The 21,377-nt window shown below is 41.4% G+C and overlaps 1 protein-coding gene across 4 annotated transcripts in view; it reads right to left on the reverse strand.

The window, feature by feature from the left end:
* HECW1 (HECT, C2 and WW domain containing E3 ubiquitin protein ligase 1) overlaps positions 1 to 21,377 on the reverse strand; it is a 258,899-nt gene that overhangs the window by 127,257 nt on the left and 110,265 nt on the right. For all 4 annotated transcript variants that reach the window (XM_054192341.1, XM_054192337.1, XM_054192338.1 and 1 more), the window contains one exon: positions 815 to 909. In XM_054192341.1, the coding sequence (XP_054048316.1) occupies positions 815 to 909 (95 nt within the window). The remainder of the gene's footprint in view (positions 1 to 814; positions 910 to 21,377) is intronic.

Genomic DNA, 21,377 nt, shown 5'->3' on the forward strand with positions numbered 1-21,377 from the left:
GAGCTAGTCTTTTTTCTAATGCTGGTTGGACTAAAACTCCTCAGCTCATGCAGACCTCTGCCAAGATGAGCCTGGCAGGCAATGAAAGTCTGTCAGCAAAGGCCAGACAAGCTCTGGAGGTCAGCAAGTCTCCCTACAGGCTTCTAAAAAAATATTTCACTCTCAGGGTGACCAAATTTTCTAAAACTATGCAAGATATAGAGCATTTTAGAGTCATTTGAGCCACGGAGCTTGATAAGCTATACCAAATCAAAATTGCTCTCAATGAAGCCTCAATCTGTCAAAAACGATCCTCAGTACTTTGATGGATTGGGACCTGAACGCTTACAACTTACCACTGATGGGAACGTGTCACAGTGTAGCTGTTTTCTGGAACTCCGAGGCACTACCGTGAAAACGCTCATGCCTTGATTTTCAAAAAAGCACCTTACATTAAGAAAATCTTATTCCTTTTCTGGACATTTATTGTATTTACAGCCGAAGAATCCCAAATCCTCGAGAGGTATCACCCAAGTCTTGCAACACCCAGCAGAGAGAAGGTGACTTTACAGAATGGGATACAGCTAGGACATGGGACTTGCCCAAGATCAGAGAAGTTATTTGTGACAGATTGAAAGCTGAATCCACAATCATTTGGAGTACAAACCCACACCTGAACTGAAAGACTACCCATTTCCCTCTACCACAGTGCACTGAAGAGCAAGTAGTATGTTCACTTTTCATATAAAAGTATATAAAGCCGGCAGGGAAAACAAGGCATAGCACAGTGACAGCAGGGAAGAAACGTGAAAAATAAAAGGCCAGCATAACTTACGGGAGCCGCGTTGTTTTTCACTGTGACACTCGGCGTTGTGGCTCGTAGCGCCCCGCTCACGCCATGGTAGTATTTGAAGCAGATCTTTGTTTCAGCTACAAAAAAAAAAAGAGATAATTATTTTAGATTAGAAGAACCACCAGGGAGGAGCTGCACGATTGGTTGCAGCTCACAGGCACAAGGCTGGCAGGCAGTTAAATTGTGAGTGGTTTGTCCCAGGGTGGTTGGCACAACAGGATACCTCCTGCCTCCGATCCTCCCCTTTGCCAGAGTGAAATTTAGAGTTCGGTTCCCGTGACTTAAAACAGTTAAAACCTCAACCTCTTCTGAGCAGCAGTTAGGACAGACCTTGGAGTACCTGATCAGCATCCTTTAGCTACATTAGGAAGAAGAAAAGTAGGGACAAAGAAACCATCCCTGTTCAGACATACCAAACACCAGCGTGCCAAGAAAGTGAGAAACTTCCCTAGGACAAGAAGATTGCATAGTTGCTCACTGACAGGTTTCGCTCAGTCAATTTGTTCTGGCCTTGGTCAGAGCAAGGACATAGATCTGTGCAGATATCTGCTCCAGCAGTTACTTACATTAAAGCATTCTTCAGAACAGCATAATACCACCAGACCTCATCTTAGTGTATTTCCACCGACTTCCAAAGGTTTGGATTAGGTGAGGAACACAAGCAAGATCATGATTTTGGACTCACAGCGCTGCTTTTTGCATTCACATCTTACAATTTTAACTGGATAACGCCACAGAAATTTTCAGCTGCTCCATAATATACTTGAAAGTGCTTCTCATCATCAAGTTTTTCCTTAGCACCTTACTTTGCAGCTGCTGCCGAGGCCCAGGGAAAACAGAGCCTGCAGAGACATAATTCCGCTCACTGTAACTACAGTGCATATGTAAGAAAATAATAAAGGAACGCCAATGTTTTAACATACAAATTGCATTGCTGTTTTAACACCAGTAACAAAATAAGTGAAATCAGTGCAGCTGTAACAAAAGATTATGCAACACTAATTGCTGGGACCTTGGCCACAGATTATGGTGCTGTGATCTGCCATTTGGTACCAACCATGCAGTGCCCCAGGTGGAAGCAAAACATGGAGGCATGAAAAGCAGTGGTGGAGACCCTCAAAAACACAGGCCTGAATCACTGACCCTAACACTTACAGATACACAGGAGGAAAAATAAATCCCAATTTATTTTTTGAAAGACAAAATAGTTTTAGGAGTGTAAAGCCTTCCCAACTTTCAAATGTGACTCGGGAAAAGAAAATCAAAGAGCTTATGTTTCCGAGCAGTTCAAGTGCTACTCATTTCCGGGTGGCTTCTCAGCAGTCCTCCCTGAGGAGGCATCAGGGACACACAGTCCATCAACAAGAAGCAACACAGTGCCAGCACAGTTAATCTGCCACCACATTTTCCATTGCTGGAGCTCGTTGTTCATCAGACAACCAGGTGCACATTTCTGCTCACACGGTTCAAATACAAGCCTCTCCCCCTACATGCGCAGATGCGGACATGGGTCTTTTTTACTTCACAGCACTCCACAAGAAGCGAAACAGGCTACAGAGTCCTTCATCACCTCCATGAGCGGCTGTGTGGCCCATCCTGGGGTTTAATTCACAACTACGCCCCAAATGAACTTCTGCAAATTCCAGCAATTTACTTGAGGTGTCAGTGCAGCTGAGCAAGCAACCCCGCTGTTGCACCTGAGAGCAGCAGTTGTTTCCTTTTGGCAGCAAAAAAGCTGGATGAGCTTGTGGGACTGAAAAACTGCAAGTCCAGATTGAATTTTCATGTTGTAATTTTCTCTACAGGACTTCTAACAGCTCAGCAGCTAACTCATTTACTCGCTGAGAAGACAGCAAAAGCTGAGGATATCACAATAGCTAAAACACGTAGTTCTCACCAATTATTCAAATCTTAATTTTCCTCTCCCCTGGAGATTTTTAGCTACAGTTTGCATGGAACATTGAGAGCCAGAATAAAGAGAAGCTTTTTTTTTTGTTACATTTTTATTAACTCAAGTAGTTAATAAAATATAACTTCAGGTACTAGCCTATATGACAACATTCAGACCTCACAGCAGGAAATTTCACCGTAGGTTGACGAGTACGTGGTAACTGGTTTCCTACATTAGGAAACTATGGTTTAAAAGAATATATTTAAACTAAAAGTATTAGACAGAGAGAACAGGAGGAAAGGATATATCCTTATGTAGGTATTCTGAAAATTAGTATTCCTTTCAAGGACTAAAGGATTACCAGGATAATTGAACATGGAGTTGGAAAGAACTATGTGGATACTGAAGATTCCTCTCAGTTTCACACAACTTCTATTTCTAATTTAATTTTCAATCAAACTGCCCACATACAGATGCAAACAGGCAAGAAGGCAACCCAGAGACAAGCGTCACACCCAATCCAAAACAGCGGCAGAGGTAGAGCCATTCCTCGGGCAGTATTTGAGGCGGTGATTAATGAATGTCAAAGGTTTCATTCAGAGAACAGACCTGACAGCAAAAAGTCCTATGGGGACCTTCGCAGCTTGAGAAATGGCTCTACAAACATCAGGGGAATGACATTTTCTTTTTTTTGTGATTACCCCCCTCCCAACCTTTTACTAGAACGTTTTGAGATTGAAAATAGTAGGAAAATGGCTATTGTCCATGGATAGATTAACAAGTATAAAGCTTGCAAAATCACATATGGTATCGCTATGTGCAAAAATGCCACCAGTTGGGCTTTTTTTGGCTGGGAGCCATTCTTTCCAAATAATACCATTAGTGCCATGTTTTTCACTTCAACAAGAGTCCTAACGTTTTAAATTGTCTGAAGATTGTTCTTGTCCTGAATCACCTCTGAGACATTTCCAAAACAGATGCAGACATTCACTGGCTTGGTACCACTGCTTCTGCAGAGGAACAGAAAGCACTGTGAGTAGAGGCAAGGCAGTGATATAAATTAACCTGAATATTATCCCGCTGGCATTCATACGTAATATGGAGTTATAAGGGCTGTTTGCATTGTAGTCTTGTAGATTAGCTTGTTGTGAAATAATGGAGACCACTTAACTCTGTTCTGCTGCCCTAGCTACATGACACAGTGCACAGGTCAGGCACAGGTGTTTTCCAGTTAATCCCCAGTTATAAATAAATACGTGCCATTGTTATTTTCATCTCAGTAATTATGAGCAGCAGCTCACTGGTTCAGATAATGAAGTTATGATGTTAAAGTCAGGAAGTAATGAGGTTAAATTCTCCTTTCAATTAGCATAAATGGCAGTTAGACTGGTAAATCTTCCAAGAGCTGAGATGTCTAAAGATGCTCAGAAATACTCGTGCCCATGACAATTACCAAACTACTTGGCAATTTTCATGGATCAAGAACAAAACAGCATTGTGTTCCCTTTACAATGGGCTTGGTATCTCCATTATATCTGCCTTGCACTGCGTTGATATAAATAAGACAGTTTCCAGTTGTATGCTGAGACCCACTGCTGTAACCATCACAGCTGCAGAAAATACAGCTGCAGAAAATACAGTTGCCCGAAAGCAAGGCCTCCAAGGCAGGGTAATCACAGCCAGGCAATAGGAGTGTCAACTCTGTTTTGCTTCTTGCACCACAGCCTCACAAGCACCTCTGTGGGCCATATAGGAGGGATGCTCACGGAGCCGGGATGTAGCCCATCCCCGGACACCACAGAGACCACCCCTCATTCAGAGGAAAACTCTGAGAAGTTTGAGTTTTGTCAGAGAACAACTCTGCCATGGAGCTTCAGTCCTCTCACAAGACAAAAAATCCAGTCCACAGAAAATGATTTCTCTATTAATGCCCTGAGTTATCTCAGTTACCAAATCAGTTTTGCAAATTAACTGGAAAATGAATTTACCAGCTGAGCGTTACTCTTCTTGGCAATGTTCTATACTGCCTCAGCAATCACCCAGCCCTTGAAAACACCCTACCTCCTTACTAAACTAACATGAGAGGAGATAAAATCTAGTAGGGTCTGATGATGAATTGCAGCTGGAGGTATTGAAGGTTGAAAGCCTTTTAGAGGTGTCCTAGTTTCCATCATCCACCCATTCTTCTTTCCTGTCAGTGTTATTGCTTCTGTTGGTTTATTTGATACCCTTTCCCCTTAAAATACTTCCATTCCTAATCATCTTCCTCATTCCTTCAGAGTTGTCCAAATTGCCCTAAATCTGTTCTCAAAAGTTCACTTGCTCTTATAATCCTCTGCTCCTCACTTACTAAGGCTAGTCTGGTCTCAGGGGCTTAGCTTTCACTAAAAGGTGGATTTATTCTCTCAAATATAAAAAGAAGCATTGCCAAGATTAAGCAGTTTCCCTTGTTAAACTAAAAAAAAAACCCCACCAGCCATACTTAATGGGTATTTCAATGAAAGACTAAATGATATTCTTTGGGGGAGGCTGGAAGCATCAATTGGTGTTTGATAGGAGTGTGTGACATACCTGAGGCACTTCCACAATCTGGTTGTGATCTACTCCCACGATACTTTTTTTTTCCAATTAAATAGCTGAGGTGACTAGGCATTAGCTAAGCATTTCTCAGCACTAGGAAGTAATGCCAGTCTTAAAAATTGAGTCATTTGTGATCAAGTCCATCTATTACTAAAAGAGTGGTTGTTGCTCTTTTGGGTAAACATTGTGCATAAAAAATAAGAGGTGTCAAAAATTAGTAATGAAAAGGTAGCTGTCTTTGGTAAGTGGGCGGGAACCAAGTGAACGAAATCAGAGTGCGAAGCAATTAAGTTATGAGTCATAAAGTTTTCCCTAGAGAGGATCCAGAAGTGGAATAAACAAACATATGATACTGTGCTATAATCAGATTGCTAAGGGAGCATCTTGAATTAAAGTAGCCACAGTGATCTCTGCAAATGGAGACCGAAGCAGAAAGCATCAAGTGGAGATAGCGAGTCAGTGGAAGGGAGGAACTGATTAAATACAATGGGGAAACTAGGAGAGGCATGTGAAAAAAATTGGACAAGGAATTACAATGGGAAGCCCAAACAGAGAGAGATTAAAGGCGGTTTACATGAGGCACTGCAGTAGTGGAACTGAGTAAGAAAAGGCACCAACATCGAAGTTGAGTGAAGGAGAGGAATGAGATTAGAAGAGAACCACTGTGCAGAGAGAGTGGGACAGGGGGAGAGACTACGACTGTCTATATGAGACTAAATGAGAAGAAAGCAGGGAAAAAGAAACAAGGCAAGGAAAGGAAGAGAGGGAGAGAGTAAAAAAGTCAAACCTGAAGACGAAAGAGAAAAAAGCGCCCTCTCACCTAGAGCTTCATGAAGCGTGGAGCACAATGCATGTATGAGTTTTATCAGCAACTACCTGTGAAACCCAGTGTGCAAGCGTACACTCTCATGCCTGACCACCCTTCTCCACCTGCTCCTGCCTCCAGCGCCCATCATCTCCTGCTTTTGAATACCAGTGGAAGTGCAGAGAGCAGATAAACTACGCAACCTAAAGAGATAAAACCAAGCGCCCCTGCATCAGCGCAAGCCTTTCCCTGAGCATCAGCAGGTTTTAGATAATTGTAGGTAATTTCTCCCGATGCTATGCCTGCCTGTCAGGAAAGAATTAAGACACATAACAAAGATAAAAAGTAAGGTTATTACTGGCAGATCTAATTTGTACTCACGGCATTGATAGATGGTACTGTTTCTTTCCATCGTGTATACCTGCTGCTGCTGCTCCATGCAAACAACGGCTCTTATTTCTTCTGCTGTATCAGGAAAACTGCCTGTTCCAGGAATTACCTGTCCAATACACAGTGGTGACGCTGCACCCATCAAGCTGGTCTGCTACTCAGCCACCTATAGACTGTACGTTTCCTTAAGCTGTAAAGCGCATCTGCTCACAGCATTTGTTTAGTCTCACAACTGCCTACGATTTTCTGTAAGGCACCTCAGTTTCTAAGACAACTCACAGTTTAAAACCCAAGGAGGCCTAAACAGATGTGCTTCTTTAATCCCAGTTGCAGAACTTCTTCCAATTTTCTGACAACTTTTTCGTTGCCCTGCTCTAAAACGGGCACAAACACATGTGAACAGACTGTTGAAAGACTTCTTTTGAGAAACTTGTGAGACACGACGTTTTAAAATTACACCTTTCACATTATTATGCTTCCAGGCAAGAAAGAAAAAAGTACCTGGAGACAGAATTAAGGTTGACCAGTACGTACCAACAATTTCAGGCGCAAACCTTTGCAAGGAAACTGTAATAGCTCACAGCCAAGCAGTACAACATCCAGAAAACTTCTAATCAAAATTAAATCTAAGCCAAAAATCCAGACTTGTCGAGATGCAGAAATGCATAGTTAGAACATCCAAATAACCTTAACTCTGCAACAGTAAATAATGCGTTTCAGTATTTGTAGTTGCAATTGGTATTTGAAGAACAGATTAAATGATCTTAGTAATGTTATTTCACCTTCAGATGGTGTTGTCACAAACTACTGTTGCTTCACAAGGCTTGCACGTTCAGGGCTGGAGTTCTATGGAGTATAATTATGGAGTATATTATATAACATTATAACATCATAACAGGAGAGCTGATTATTCTCATTTATTATACCATTGATTCTTTGATTCTGTTATTTGTGATCTGCGGGTACCCTCTACTATTGACTTTCGCTTTTATTTGCTTTGCTTGATAATTTGATTCAGCAGCTACCTGCCTCCAACAACCACAAGAGCAGTACGGTAAATTAGTACAGTAATAACTAATAGGTAGTAATAAATCCTTATAGACAGTGGGCCAGTCTCCTCAGTCCTAGCTTCACTTGTTTGAGTCCTCAGTGTTGCACGCTCCATACTACATTGATTTTGGGTCTACCTATGTATAATCCACTTCTATTACTATGCTGTTCACATGAAGTGACATGCATGTGCTTACCTATGACCGCGCTGTGATTAATTATCATTATTCAGAAATTTTTCAGTTGTACACTCCTGAGTACAAGACAGAAAAAAACACATCACTTTTGCCTTTATCACCTCTCATTTTGCCTTATGAACATAAAAGTATCCAGGAGTTTCTATTACAAGAGAGACAGAACAGAGTGGCTCCGTAAACTGCTATTCAGGAAGAACATATAGACCTAATTTCAACGGGCTGTTGCTTATGCACTACCCTCATAAAACCTGTCCTATTGGCAAGACTCATTACTACAGAATGCTAGCAGCTGGAATGGATGTGTGCTTATACATTCATTTCCAGCACTTGTATATCTTCTTCCATACAGGCAGGACTTCTAGCATTGCTGATTACTCAAGTTGCTTGACATTTTTCATTATAAACCCTATTTCAGTTGCTTATACGTTTTTTCAAAGATAAATACATTTGGAATAAAATTTTGCATGCTGGATGTCTGCCTCGGATCTACAGAGATACAGCAAGAAAATTTCATGCAGAAATTTGGAGCTGTGAGGGTAAGGGAAAACCATGGTTTTTTACCCATTAAATATTTCTGAAAAACCTTCCTTTTACCCCCCATGTTAATATGGAGCAGAAGTCTCTGTACTAAACATATATCTTTTGCTGTTCCTGTAAAAATACATCAAAATTCAGCTAACTTGTCAGTCCCTCCAAAAAATTCAGTTTGATATGCTCATTGGAGACATCTCTGATTTTACTATTTAAATGCCCAGGAAATCCTATCTGTGCTGAGCATGTTCCAGACTGGCAGTAAGACAGACTTTTTCTGCAATGCAGATCTAATCTCTTCCTGGCTGTGCCATGTCTGGGCACCTCTCCTGGGAGCAGGAGGACTGTATCCCTGGGTATCTCTCCACTGTGCCAAGTGGCATGGAAGAGGAGAATATGAATCCACTGCTGATTTGCCCTCGTTGAAGGAAGAGATGAAGGCAGCTCAGGGGATTAGGAGTGTGGGGTGGGGAACCAGAAACCAGGACAAAAACAGATAAGTCAGTGAAGAAAAAAAGCTCTGTGATTCGTGGTGGCCATAGACTTGAACAGAACAGGAGCTTGGGAGAGCAGGCAGCAGAGCACTTTTCAGTCTTGCTCGGTCAGATGCGCCCTACTGGCTGCCATCATTGTGGGAACTCAGTGCATCTACTGTGGGACTTGTATTCAAGCTCACAATTGGGCAGCGACAGGCAGACGGCAATAAGATTTACGGTCAGTCTGCTGGCTCACATTCTGTCCAGAGGGGCATGGGTTGGAACGCATTAAAATCTACAGCCATCTAGTGGTTCTTGTCAAAGTCCAGCTCATCATGGGCAAGGGTCTGTACCATCAAAGTGCCCAGTAAGTCTGGCGTTTAGATTGATGACTAGAGGCAAGGTGGAACAGAGCAAGGCAAAGCTTCTGCAGATACCCACCACAGGAAACGTTAGTGGAAGGATGCCACTGCCCAGCCAGTAGCTAAAGATGCTAAATGTCTTTAATAAAAAGGTGGTTTAGCCCTTATGTAGCTAGCTAGAAACAGAACCTGCATTTTGCACTGGGGCATATTCTCTAACTTTTACCTACTTCTTAAGTTTTATTCTATAACATGAGTAATTGAATTGAAATGTGGTTTGTTCAGACAGCTCACATGCCTGAAAATACTCATTTCCTCCTAAAATTATCTTCAGAAATGTGAGATGGGGAAAAAAAGAAGAAACAGAAAGGAAAAGGACTTAACCTTACCATTCCTGGCACTGAGTCATCTCTCATCCCATTGAAACCAACAGAACTATTTGTTCCATATTCATAAAGACAGTGGGATCCAGTCCAAAACAGGCAAGAATTTTGTCTATTTACTTACAGTCCAACCCAACGGTACTGTCTGCCTGCTCTGCCTTTATGGACTGTTGTAAAGAAAGGACTGATAGGCATTAATCTGAGTGAATGAGAGCTGGGAATGGGGGGGTTGTAACAACTTACCTGTCTTTCATCAGGAGAAGGAAAAGCTGTTTGAGAGAGACATTTTAGTCATTGCAAATAGCAAATTATAAGGGCTGCACTAAGATTGAGACTTTAATGAAATTCCAAAGCCTACAGGCATATAATGTTTTTATGTAAATCAGCTTAACGATGAATTTTTCACCATGAGCATTAGCAAGTGAGCAATTTATTTGAGAGAAATTTGCAATCAAAGTATTTTTAACTGTGTGATAGTTGAGTCCATAATAACTGGAAACCATGCCTAAAGTTTGCTCTCTGATCCTAAGCATTCATGCACATTGCATGGAAAACAACATTGAAAGCAAAATCAAACACACGGTTCATCTATTTATGAGGGAGATGATTTAAAATAATTTCTAAAATGCAAAAATTATATCAGATTAAGTTTTTAAAGAACACTTCTGTTTCAAAAGTGCTCATCATCTTGGTACAACGGACTCAACAGTTCTTTATCAAAATTCACTAGTAGAGAAAAAAAAAATCTCTACACTTCCAGTACACGGGAAATGAGCCTGACCTCACATGCAGAAAGCCATCTGTTTCACTGTATTAGTGTCCCCTTAGCTACACTAGAGTCACTGACAATATTCGGGAGAAGAATTTGAATAGCAGATACAGTGCCTAACTGTGTTCTTAGTTACACCAATATATATTAAAACACCACATAAACAGATAGAAAATAAATACACAGAAACACTGATATCCCTGAGCTTTGTTCTGAGTGTCTGCAGAGGCACTGTGAGGGTGACTCAGATGATAGAGAAAGGTATAAACTCAAAACTATACAGTAGCTCACAGCTCCACAAAAAAGGAAGGACGGGGAGAGCGGGGACCCCTCTCCTTTCTTTACTGCAGTGTACAGCCACTGGGTTGTCCCAGATGAAGCAAGCTCTTCTCAACTGCCCCTGTCGCAATATATCCTTTAGGCTTCCAGGTATTATGTCTACTTGAAGTTAATTGTCTCCTAGAGCAGATGCCTGCTAACCATCAGCTCCTTGCTTTTATCAGGGCAACAGTAGTTTAAAGTCTTAATTAAATACATATGACTGGATTATGCCTTCAGGCACAGCCTTTAGCAAGAGATAACGCTTGAACGTCAGAAGCCAAGTGCCTCAAACACGGCCCTCTACATCATAACATGTTTTTATTCCCCTTGATCTCAAAACATGTGTGGACCAGGCATTGCTTTGGATTTATAGAAGCAGAAAATGACATCAGCCTTATGATCAATGATTGGTATTTAGGAAGGTGTAAGCCATAACTTTACCTGGTGCCTGCTTTGTGAAGGGAGAGGACAGTATGAAAAGGAACACTTTGCAGCTCCAAACCCAGCCAAGTACTGAAATTAAGGAGGATTCATGTTTTCTTTTACATTAGTAGCAGTTTAAGTCAAGACACCTGCTACAGCACTTCCTGAGCCGATCTTCAGTCACATGTTTGATAAGCATAACTGAATTTCACATTAGAAACAGAACATTTCCTTGAATCAGTCTTTCATTTTTTTCCCCAAGATACCTTTGAAGACGTTAGTGCCAAAACCAGTCATCACGGACCTCACCATTCCCCCAGCTCCTCTTATGCATTACATCATTTCTCTTGTTCCTCTGCAAACTCTCCCAGTCAGAAGCCCTATCTATTCACATTTTCAAGTGCTAAGATCTCTTCAGTCACTGTAAGGATGCTTTACAACAACAGTTTCTTTGTGTTTAGCAGCCAGACCATGCAATACTAAAACTCACAGTGTTCATGCTGATTGGGAGCTATTACAGTCAGTCAAGCACGTGCCATGCGGTATGCAAAGACAGAATTGCAATTAAGTCCTTGGGCAACGAGACGTGAATATTGCCAAGAAAAAAATCCTTTGCACTTGGATGTAAAAGAGAAGCCAAGAGCTTAGCACTACTACTCGCAATACCATAAAAAGGGCTGTTTTTCTTTTTTAATACATTTATCACACTTCAGAATCAGTATGCACACATTCCTTGTCTCTACTGCATATCTAAAGATATTTTTAGCCTAATATTTCCATGACAACGAAGCAAGAAATGGTAAATTTGAGAAGATGGCTGAATGAAAATTCAAGATGCTTGCAGAAGCAGCTTCCTAGTGCTCAAATTGTTCCAGTTACCCACTACACTAAGCACATTACTGTTTGTTGCTGCTATTTCTAATCATCAAATTAAAAAACTAATTTTGAGTGATTAAGAGAATTACGCATCATGTTATCATACAACAAAGACTGTTCATTGCTGTCATAGTCCGAACACCCTAACACAAGTAAAAGACGACAGCAAAACTCTACTTTAGATTGAAGTAAGAGCTAACAGAGAAGAGTAAGAAGAAACGTGGTACGCTTTTAGGCAACTGGTAATAGATTACATGTACCATTACTAAGAATGTGATGGCAAGTGTGAGAATTCAAACTCTTGGCTTTCCTGACTATCACAGAGCAGAACTATTTGCAGACGATTTTGAAAGACCTTGCAAAACCTGCAAGACCAAAATGAAGGCCAGTACTCCAGGCAGTGGCATTAAAGGCAATGAAAACGTACAAAGGAGCAACCCAAGGAAAGGCATGCACCTCTCCCTTCACCTCAGGATTATTTACTCTTATTTGCAAGGCATCTAACAGGTCTACACAGCATGAGGAGAAAATGAGGACAGCTGCACCTGTGTTTTGGTACTGTAATTCTACTGAAGGCAAAAGACAGTCACAGCACAATAACAGAACTGCAGAGATTGAGATCTTCGGCACACTGGTTTCTAGATTCACATTACCATCTTGCAAACATTTTATTCCTTTCCACAATACCCTTTACCTTCTTTGTGGAAAGGAAATGAACAGTGATGAACAGTATGTAATGCTGTCACTAAATACTAGTTACATTATTAAATAGAACTGTGAGATGAACAGCCTTGCACTGTAATTACCCAATGGCCAAAATTCCCCAAAGTTCAGTTGTTCCGAAAAACAGTGTTCTTTGAGGTCTTTTCTGAGTACACCAAAGACTTACCTGGGAAGGTCTTGTAAGCATTAATTAAATAGAGGAAAAGAGACTTCTGAGTCTTCACAATACAGAACCATTCTCTTGTTTACACATCCAAAGCATTCATAATTAATTGGGTTCGCCCACTCAGAACCATGAGCCTTCAATAAAAGCTGCATGCCAGCTATGCTGCCGAGGTATGGTTTTTTCCCCTCCTTTTAGTCTTACAAACGCTTTGCTTTACCACAGCAGGGCCTGCCTTCCTTCTGTTCAGTGGGAAACCACAGGCAGAGAAAGCACACTCATGTCCTTTGGTTCTCGCTGAGACTTGTGAGCCACGACACTGGTTGGGGAAACCCCATCAGTGTGATGCCTCTGCAAACACAGTGCTGCATCTGGATATAATGGATAAAACTTGGCCTTATTCTTTTAAAACAATGCCACCAGAGTTCCTCTCCCATGTACCGCTGCTAAGCTCAACAGGGATGGGAGCGTGGCACATGCAGTTTTAGGTAGATTTACTTCTTCCAGTGAGGATTTGTAAAAGACTAATAAACTGAAAGCTTGGGTTACCCAGGGACACACAGGAGATCCCAGAGTTGTCTGCTTGAAGCACATCCCCTTTTGTAGGTCTCTTCTTTCTCTGCAACAATGCAGTCTCTGCAGATCAGAGGATATCAGATGCTGATAGTCATCATAAGATGCATCGTGAAGAGAAAAGCCCTTAGCATTCCAGCTTCACACACTCTGATCTGTCTCATTATCGTGGTTTCTATTCCAATACCAGCTCATATACGGTCTGACTGTGGTCCACGTACTACAAGTTTCAAAATCACCACTGCTTTACATAATGCTGTGCATATTTGCTACCACCTCCTCCACAAAGAAAGGGAGGAGGAACTGCAGCTGGCTCATGGGTGACAGCCTCACACATCAGTGCCTCTGCGCCTCCTTTCACATGTGGCATAGGCTGTTCCTTCCTTAGAGCTGCTCAGGTCTGTTTGGCAGTAAAGGGAAGGCAGCACGACCAACTCACTTTCTAGGAACTGGGAATGTGCTCTAGGTATGTTTTTATATATTTGCATGCCATTAACAATGCCAATACCTGTCTGTTGCTGCCAATAGCATATAGACTGTGCCCAGTAGCAAGCTATGTATAAGCCATAAGCCTGGTCCTACAACACTCAGCATGTGAAATTCCTTTGTAGGAAAGCAATTCACAGGCAGTTCTACCTACAGAGATAACGTCAAGTTGTGTCCAAGATCTCAAAAGGAGGGAAAGACAGTGCCCATGTCTCGTGAGGGAGGCTCTGGAGGGCTCAGGTTCTGAATCAACTGAGAAAGATTTACATCAGAATGAAATTAAGGCTGTAGTTCATCATATTTAGATCTACAACTCTGTATGATGCTTTCTAAAGATCAGCAAGAAGGAAAAACCTACTTATCAGAAAAATTACATTTTTAGCAGCAACCACAAACTGGACTTTTGACTGTAGTTGGATTCACAAGCACGTGGGATGTTGGAGCACAGCACTGAGCCTCTCTGCTCTCTTTTACAAAGACGAGGACAGACTCATCAAACACTGCTGCTCTTCTGAAGGTTGCCCACAAATTCATCCTCTACAGGAAGCATACTATGAGACTTTTGTGATTCACTTCACAGTTTCCACTGTAGAAGGAGAAAGCAGTTAACTTGGCTGCATTTGGTTAAACTACTCTACAGTGAAGGATTTCTTACGTTTTGTCTTGAGATGGCCTGTGTGTGGCTGCTCACCCATTCAGAAAACTCCTATTGAGTGAGGTGCTGCTGCTACAGTGCCTATTGTTAATTTCCCTGGGAATTTAGAAGACAAAGCACAAGCTATCAAGAAGGAAAAGATCAAAAAGCTGCTAAAAAGGAAGTATATCTGTTATTACTTCTCACCTTAGAGCTCCCTCTGCAATCTCCTATTTTGACAACTTTTTTTTTCTTTTCTAAAATACCAGCTTCTATTCACCACTTATTTGCAATCTAATAATCAGGGAAGAAAACTGCTGTAATCACAAAATGAAACACGACTTTTTAAAACCCAGCAATTCCAAAAGCATCTTACTCAATACTGGTAAAGAGAAGGGGCTACAAATGGGTTACATTAAGTTGAAAGGCAAGATAAAATATCCTGACTGCGAAAAGACCAGTGAATACAATGCTGACAGCACTGGATGAGCTTATGTGTTTTCAAGTGCAACAAAAATATGGAACTGTGGGGAAAAAATTACTATGAAACAGATGCTGCATTTGTGTGGGTTAAAAAATTGCTATCTTGTAACATATACTGGAATAACAAGGAATGGAAATATCACATTTAAACAAGGAAGGGGACAAAGAATCATAGGCAGCCTAGACAAGATACTGCAGAGTGAGGGAGGTTTATTCTCTAGGAAAACGTATCAAGACATACATTGGGAGATTGCAAAAAATGGTCTTCAAATCAGTGTTAGTTCCTATTGATTATAAAACTGTATACAGATGCCAGTATGTCCGTCACCTGAAGGTGTCTGCCGGGTGGCTGGTGCATTCTCTCTGGCTTTGCACATCACTCTGGGGCCCATGGTGCAAGCCGCAGGTGTTCGCTTCATCGGCTGGGGCTGACATTTGCAAGCCTTCAGAGCTGCTGTCCTGACAGCGGTAGCTCCCAGCTTGCTCAAGCCCATCCAAGCTGAAACCGCTGCAGTCACACACACAGGTGAAAGACAGGACACATTATTATTTTAATTTTTTTTTTTTTTAGAGTAATGGCTAAGGTCTCCCACCACAGCACACTTAACTCCCACGGGATTTGCTGCACTGTGAAAAGGAAACCCTAATGCAAATCATCAATAGCCTGAGCAAGAGCTAACAGCTGTTATGTGACAACACACAGTGGGATGACTATACAGTCCAGACTGCAGATAACCTAGACTGTTTTTAAAACACTGTTTTTCAGAAATAAGCTTGCAGAGAACCTAGACAAAACCAAAAACAGAAGCAAAGGGCATCTGAAAAAAGGAAGTAGTAGTGGAGAAAAGATGTTTCTGGAGTCAATTCCCTTTGAATCACCTGCACATTTGTAACGTACTATTGCTAATTTACACTTCAGTGTATATTCTATACATTTTTCCCCTAATTTGCCAGTTACATACACACCAAAGCAAGAGATTCTCAACCTTTTACTACCCTATATATGGCAACATTGAAAAAGGAAAACGTTGTGTCTCTTCCTTGCAGCCTGGAAGGCAGATGCCAGCTTCCTGCACCTGGAGTAAGGCTGGAGACCTCAAGTGTCCTGCAGAACCTGGGCCACTGCTTTGCCATCTCTGGCAGAAACACACCGAGCATTCAGATGAAACGCTTCAATGCCAGGAAACCCGGCTTCTGTTCAAACCTCTACCACTGAATTACCGTAGTAGTTTCACTCTTTCCTGACTTAATTTCCTCCTCTATAAGATGAAGAAAATCATACTTCTGGCAACCCAACCCAAAGGAGAGAGGGACACGAGTCCTTCCATAACAAATTTTCATAATAATGGGGCTGTTCTTCACTTTCCAAAGGATGAAAGTATTGTCTTCTGCAAAACAATGCTCATGACAACATTCAGTATGCACCCTAACAAAGCATGTAAGCATCTGGGAGCACAGCAGCTCCGTAACAGTTAAATTTGCAGGAGGTATATGATGCAGCTGGTCAATCTGTAGAGGTAAGGCACTACATGCACGCTTCTCTACTGACCTGATGGGACTGGACTGAGCGGGTCCATCACCGGATTTAGCTCTACTTATTACTTAAGCTGCAATCAGTCAGATCACACTAAAATTGAAAAGTACATTCCAAGTTTCTTTTAAAGCATTTGTTTGTTCAGATGTCCCCTACACCTATTTTCCCTTAAATCACAGACAGGTTTGTACTTCAAAAAAATTCTTGGGCTGTAATCCTGTCACTCCCAGTATTATAAATCCCAAGAGAGCACAGCATTCAGTCAAGCACTGTATTTGGCACCTTGCCCAGCAATCACAAAAGAAGGAAGAATGGAAAGCGAGACTGAAAGTTACTGGCGTAACTGGCTGGCTCTAAGAGCCTATAGCCAACACAGGGAGGGAAAGGACCATCTACTATGGAAGGAGAGCTCTTTTGGGGATTCAGTCATCTACAAGTAATGCAATGATAGCAGTAACAGGCACACAGCTACACAAACTCTGTCTGCCCTTTCTACATAATATACTGCAGATGAATTAACCAAACAGCTCATTTACATCTTCTGGTGGAGTTTCATCAACCTCAGGGAAATTGTCCTCTGCTTACAGATGCTGCAATAGCCTCTTGAAACCAATCTTATTTGTTGAGATGCTCAAACCCATTCCAGGCCACCCACATCTAATCTTCACAATTCTGTAGCTTATGTGTTTTACAACACAACTCGCAATGCCAAGAAGATCATACAAAAGGATCTGCAGGTAACATGTTTTAGTTCACTTACTAGGTCAAAAAAGTATCTATTAAAAATACAGTAAACATTGGGTTTGGGTTTTTTTTGCACGTATCTTTCTTATTAACCATCACCAGCAAACATGTCTTTTTTGGCAATGTTGAGAGCTGAAAAAGAAAGGGCATCGAACAGAGCCACGAACAAAGCTTTGAGACCACAGGAGACGAACAAGCTGTCCTACTGCTTTGAGTTTTTCAATTCTAAGAGGAGAGAGAATGCTTCCACAATGGGTTTGCAGTAGATTGGTTTGTAGGGGGGGTTTTTTTCCCCTCTGCTGCCTCTGGGAATTTCCAATGTGAAAACCAAATACTTGAACTCTCACCTGCTGTGAAGTGATGTCACCTCACATAAACTAACGGATCCATCCCAGTTCATGCACACAAACCACCCAGCCTCTTGTTTTTCAAATAGAGATCCTTTACTAGCACACTTACATTCCAGATCTGAAGTCTCAAATAGGCTCTGAGGATACACAAATTTACCTTCTAGCAAAAGGACAGCATACTATGTGCATTTATACCCTGTCAAGTTGGTCTGTCAAAGAAATCATATGTGCATGTACATTGTCCACCTGTATAATGCTGTCATGGACATCCAACTGCTGAGTGCCACAAGACTCTAGAAGAGGTACATTTATTTCCAGTATTGTTTTATAGTTTTGGTGGTTCATTTTTTCCCCTCCTTGCCACCTTGGAGAATATGCCTACTGTAAAGTCTTTGTCATGGCCTCAGAGAGGTCTGGCACATACTACTTTGAGTCAGCTGCCAGCGTGCAGGAATCTTTTTGTCGGCCTTGACAAGCCATGGCTTCTAAAAAGAAAGTGTTTTGAAGGACTAAAACATTTAGTCCACAGCACAAAAACAACCACTTACAAAATTTGTTTAATTTATCCTTTTAATTATTTTGCATCATCTGAGCTATACGCCTCTTCCATACTAGCTGTCAAAAGTCTGATTCATCTTGTTAAAGCCAACAGGAAAACTCCCACTAACTTCAGTGGATAGAGACCACTCTTACCTCTTCTCATTTTCCTTCCAAAAGAAATAGTCTCCTCAGATGTAATTTCTTCCTTTCACATCCACACGTCACTCAGTCCTGCCACCCTTCTCCAAAAATATTTCTAAAACTCCTACACTCTGTTAGAAAATAGTCAGGTAAAGAAAAAAAATAATCTGCTAAATGCACTACCAAGTGGATTTATATTCCACAGCACATTACATGCATAGGTCAGCTAAATTATTCATGCATGTCACAGAAGTATTACTTGGCATTTCACTGCATCTGAAATGCAACAAATTTATGGAATTTAGAAAAAGAAATAGATCCGCTAAAGCAAAACCAGATTCTATTTTCCAAACTGCACAAAACCTAAATGGGCTAGTTCAGACACAGAAACCTTATCTTTGCACGTATTATGTATATTTAAAAGGTTTCTACTGAGTCATTTTCTAACAGAAGAAAGCACAATATGAGATTTTTAATCCATCCTAGAAGCTCAGCACACTTCGTAGAGAAGCAGTAATTACAGAGATGCCTGCCTGCTAGCAGTGCTACTGCTAAGGCTGTGTTGGGGAGGTTCGTTATTAACCCAGTTTTCATGGTTTCACAGCTCAGTCACAAAACACCCATGTACTGGCCTTAAACCACCATAGAAAATTTCATCCCAGAAGCAATTTATTTAGTTACTTTTTCTTCTTGTAAAAGTGCAAAGAGAAATGGAATTCTACCAAATTTTCATGCTTTTCTATGAATATATACCAGGGAGAGAGTTAATAACTTTAAGACAGCAAATTCTGACACTCTCGGGTGAAATCCTTATGCTATTTAAATTAACACCTAGTTCTCTCAACCACAGCAGGAACAGGATTTCAAGTTCTGAGTTCTGGAGAAGTTCAGCTCCTGCTGTTCACAGAGCTGCTCTGCAAGAGCAGGTGCCTTCTCCTATTTAATTTATGTCTTTCTTACGCTGGTTCCAGTTACAACATAATGCAAATTAGCTCAAATCCCACTGAAAGACATCAGTGTCAATTATTACACTCATGCACTGTCACATGTTTCCCTGTTTTGAGCATTGCTAAGCGTTTCCTGATACAATTAGAGATGGGATCTTTTGAAAGAGATGTTCTAGAGGACAACTGGATGCCCCCGCCGGATGGCTGCTCACAGCTCTTGAAAGACACACTTCACACGAAACAACATTGGCTTAATATCTGTGCCTTCCATAGACATAACCACCGACAGTGTAGTATAATATGCACAGTGCAGGCCGCTAGAGTTGTAAGAGCTCTGCTCTACTACTGATTGAGTACAAGGGGGACTTTACAAACAGTACTGAGACTTCTGTCCATCTTTTTGAAAAAGGACCACCTTCCACAGCAAGGCTGAAAGCCGGCATGAGTTTCCAGGATAAGGCTTTAAACTAAGCTTTTAGTTTGAATTGACTCTGCCTATGAATCCTCTGCCTCTGTAAGGCAGAAAGCACAAGCAACTTGGCTGATCTGCTCAATTGCCAGCTACTCTTCCGTGAGGGATATCAACATAGCTGCAGTTGAGATTTCCCCTAGCTAAGTTTCATTTTCTTTCTTTCAAAAGTCAGAGAGAAATTTGAATGAGAAAGCAGCACTTAACACATGAAAATTCCCTCTGCACCAGAAAGTGATAAACAAAACACACAAGTCAGAGGCTTTCTGTTAAGGTCCCACAACTGAGCCCCGCACATCTGAAGTCTCTAGGTAAGGTGAGCTGATTCAGCCCCAAACGCCTGCTTACATTAGCTAGCCTAGTAAGACACTGAGGCCTTTAGGAATAGCACCTGGAGATGACCTAACTACCAGGATTAGAGCAAGCAATCCAGCAATTACAATTGATTACACGGCCAGTAATCAAATGGTTACTTCAAAAATGGTGGGGTGGTGAGACATGACTTCTGGCAGAGAGCCAACACAGACAACTAACTGAGGCAGCATCATCTTAAACACCACAGATGACTCTGCCGTGGCTGTCTCTGAACTGAGCCCTTACAATCCAAAATGTTACTATATGCCTTTTCTTTTACATTTTCACCTTAATACAAAAAAGGTACGTGACGCGTTCTCTGAAATCTAAGGAGTTGTCAGGGAAAAGAAGAAAATTAAGGATAAAGCCAAAGTATACTGCTGCCGAAATTTATTTATCATTTTTGTGACTTCATGAGGTGTAGACTCCGTGCAGTTCACAAAGAGAAAGAGAAATGGTGAATCTAGTAGCTGTGTAGATTTAATATTCCTCACAGGCAGCTCATAAAGCTTACCATAATATCCTGTAAACAGGAAAACATTTGAAAACCTGAATCCAGAAGTGTGCTAATTAGAGAACATCACTTACATGTAAATCAAGAAATCCAAGGCAAATGGAGGGAAGGAAATAGTTCCGTCTCTCCCCACGACCACGAGATGCCACAGTGACAAACGTACGTAGAAAAAAAATTAGTGTTTTGTAAGTGAGCAGGGCTGGCTATTCCACATCAGGCAAACACCTTTATCAGCAGGAAAAATGCACCTCTTGGAGGCTAACGTAGACTGTAGAGATTCAGAAGTCTGAATTATTGAAGACTGCATTCATGTATTTCTTAGAGTGTGAAGGGGACACTAAGAGGAAGCAAGATTACCGGGATACGCAGCCTAATCATGAAAAGCTGCCTTAAAACAGCCCTGGAGTGAGAAGCAATCAGACCTGTAGCTCTTACTCTCAGGAATGAATCTAGAGCTACAAGTGAGCTATGACAACTCACCCCAGGTAAGTAAGCATGTCACTTCCCCACCCCTCTGCTTCCTACTGCTCTAGAAGTGACCAAGTGCCTGCCAGCCACGCAGGCTCTGCTGCCAAGGAAAAGGAAGGATCTGGAACAAACACTGCTGTCTACTCTTAGAGGTCTCACTGTAGCAGCTGCTGTGGAAATAAATCCACCGTTTTTTTAACTTTTAAAGAGAGAATGCATAATGAAATTAGCATAGATAATTTAATGAAAGGGGAAGGACAGAAAGAAACATCATTATGGAAATTCAATTAATAAACAATTACCGCAAAAGTATCTATTTCAGGGTTGTGGGGTTTTTTGTATTTATAAAAAAGCTATCAGCACTGATA

Source organism: Rissa tridactyla, chromosome 2 (genome assembly GCF_028500815.1).
Source record: "Rissa tridactyla isolate bRisTri1 chromosome 2, bRisTri1.patW.cur.20221130, whole genome shotgun sequence".
In the NCBI taxonomy this organism is placed as follows: Eukaryota; Metazoa; Chordata; class Aves; order Charadriiformes; family Laridae; genus Rissa; species Rissa tridactyla.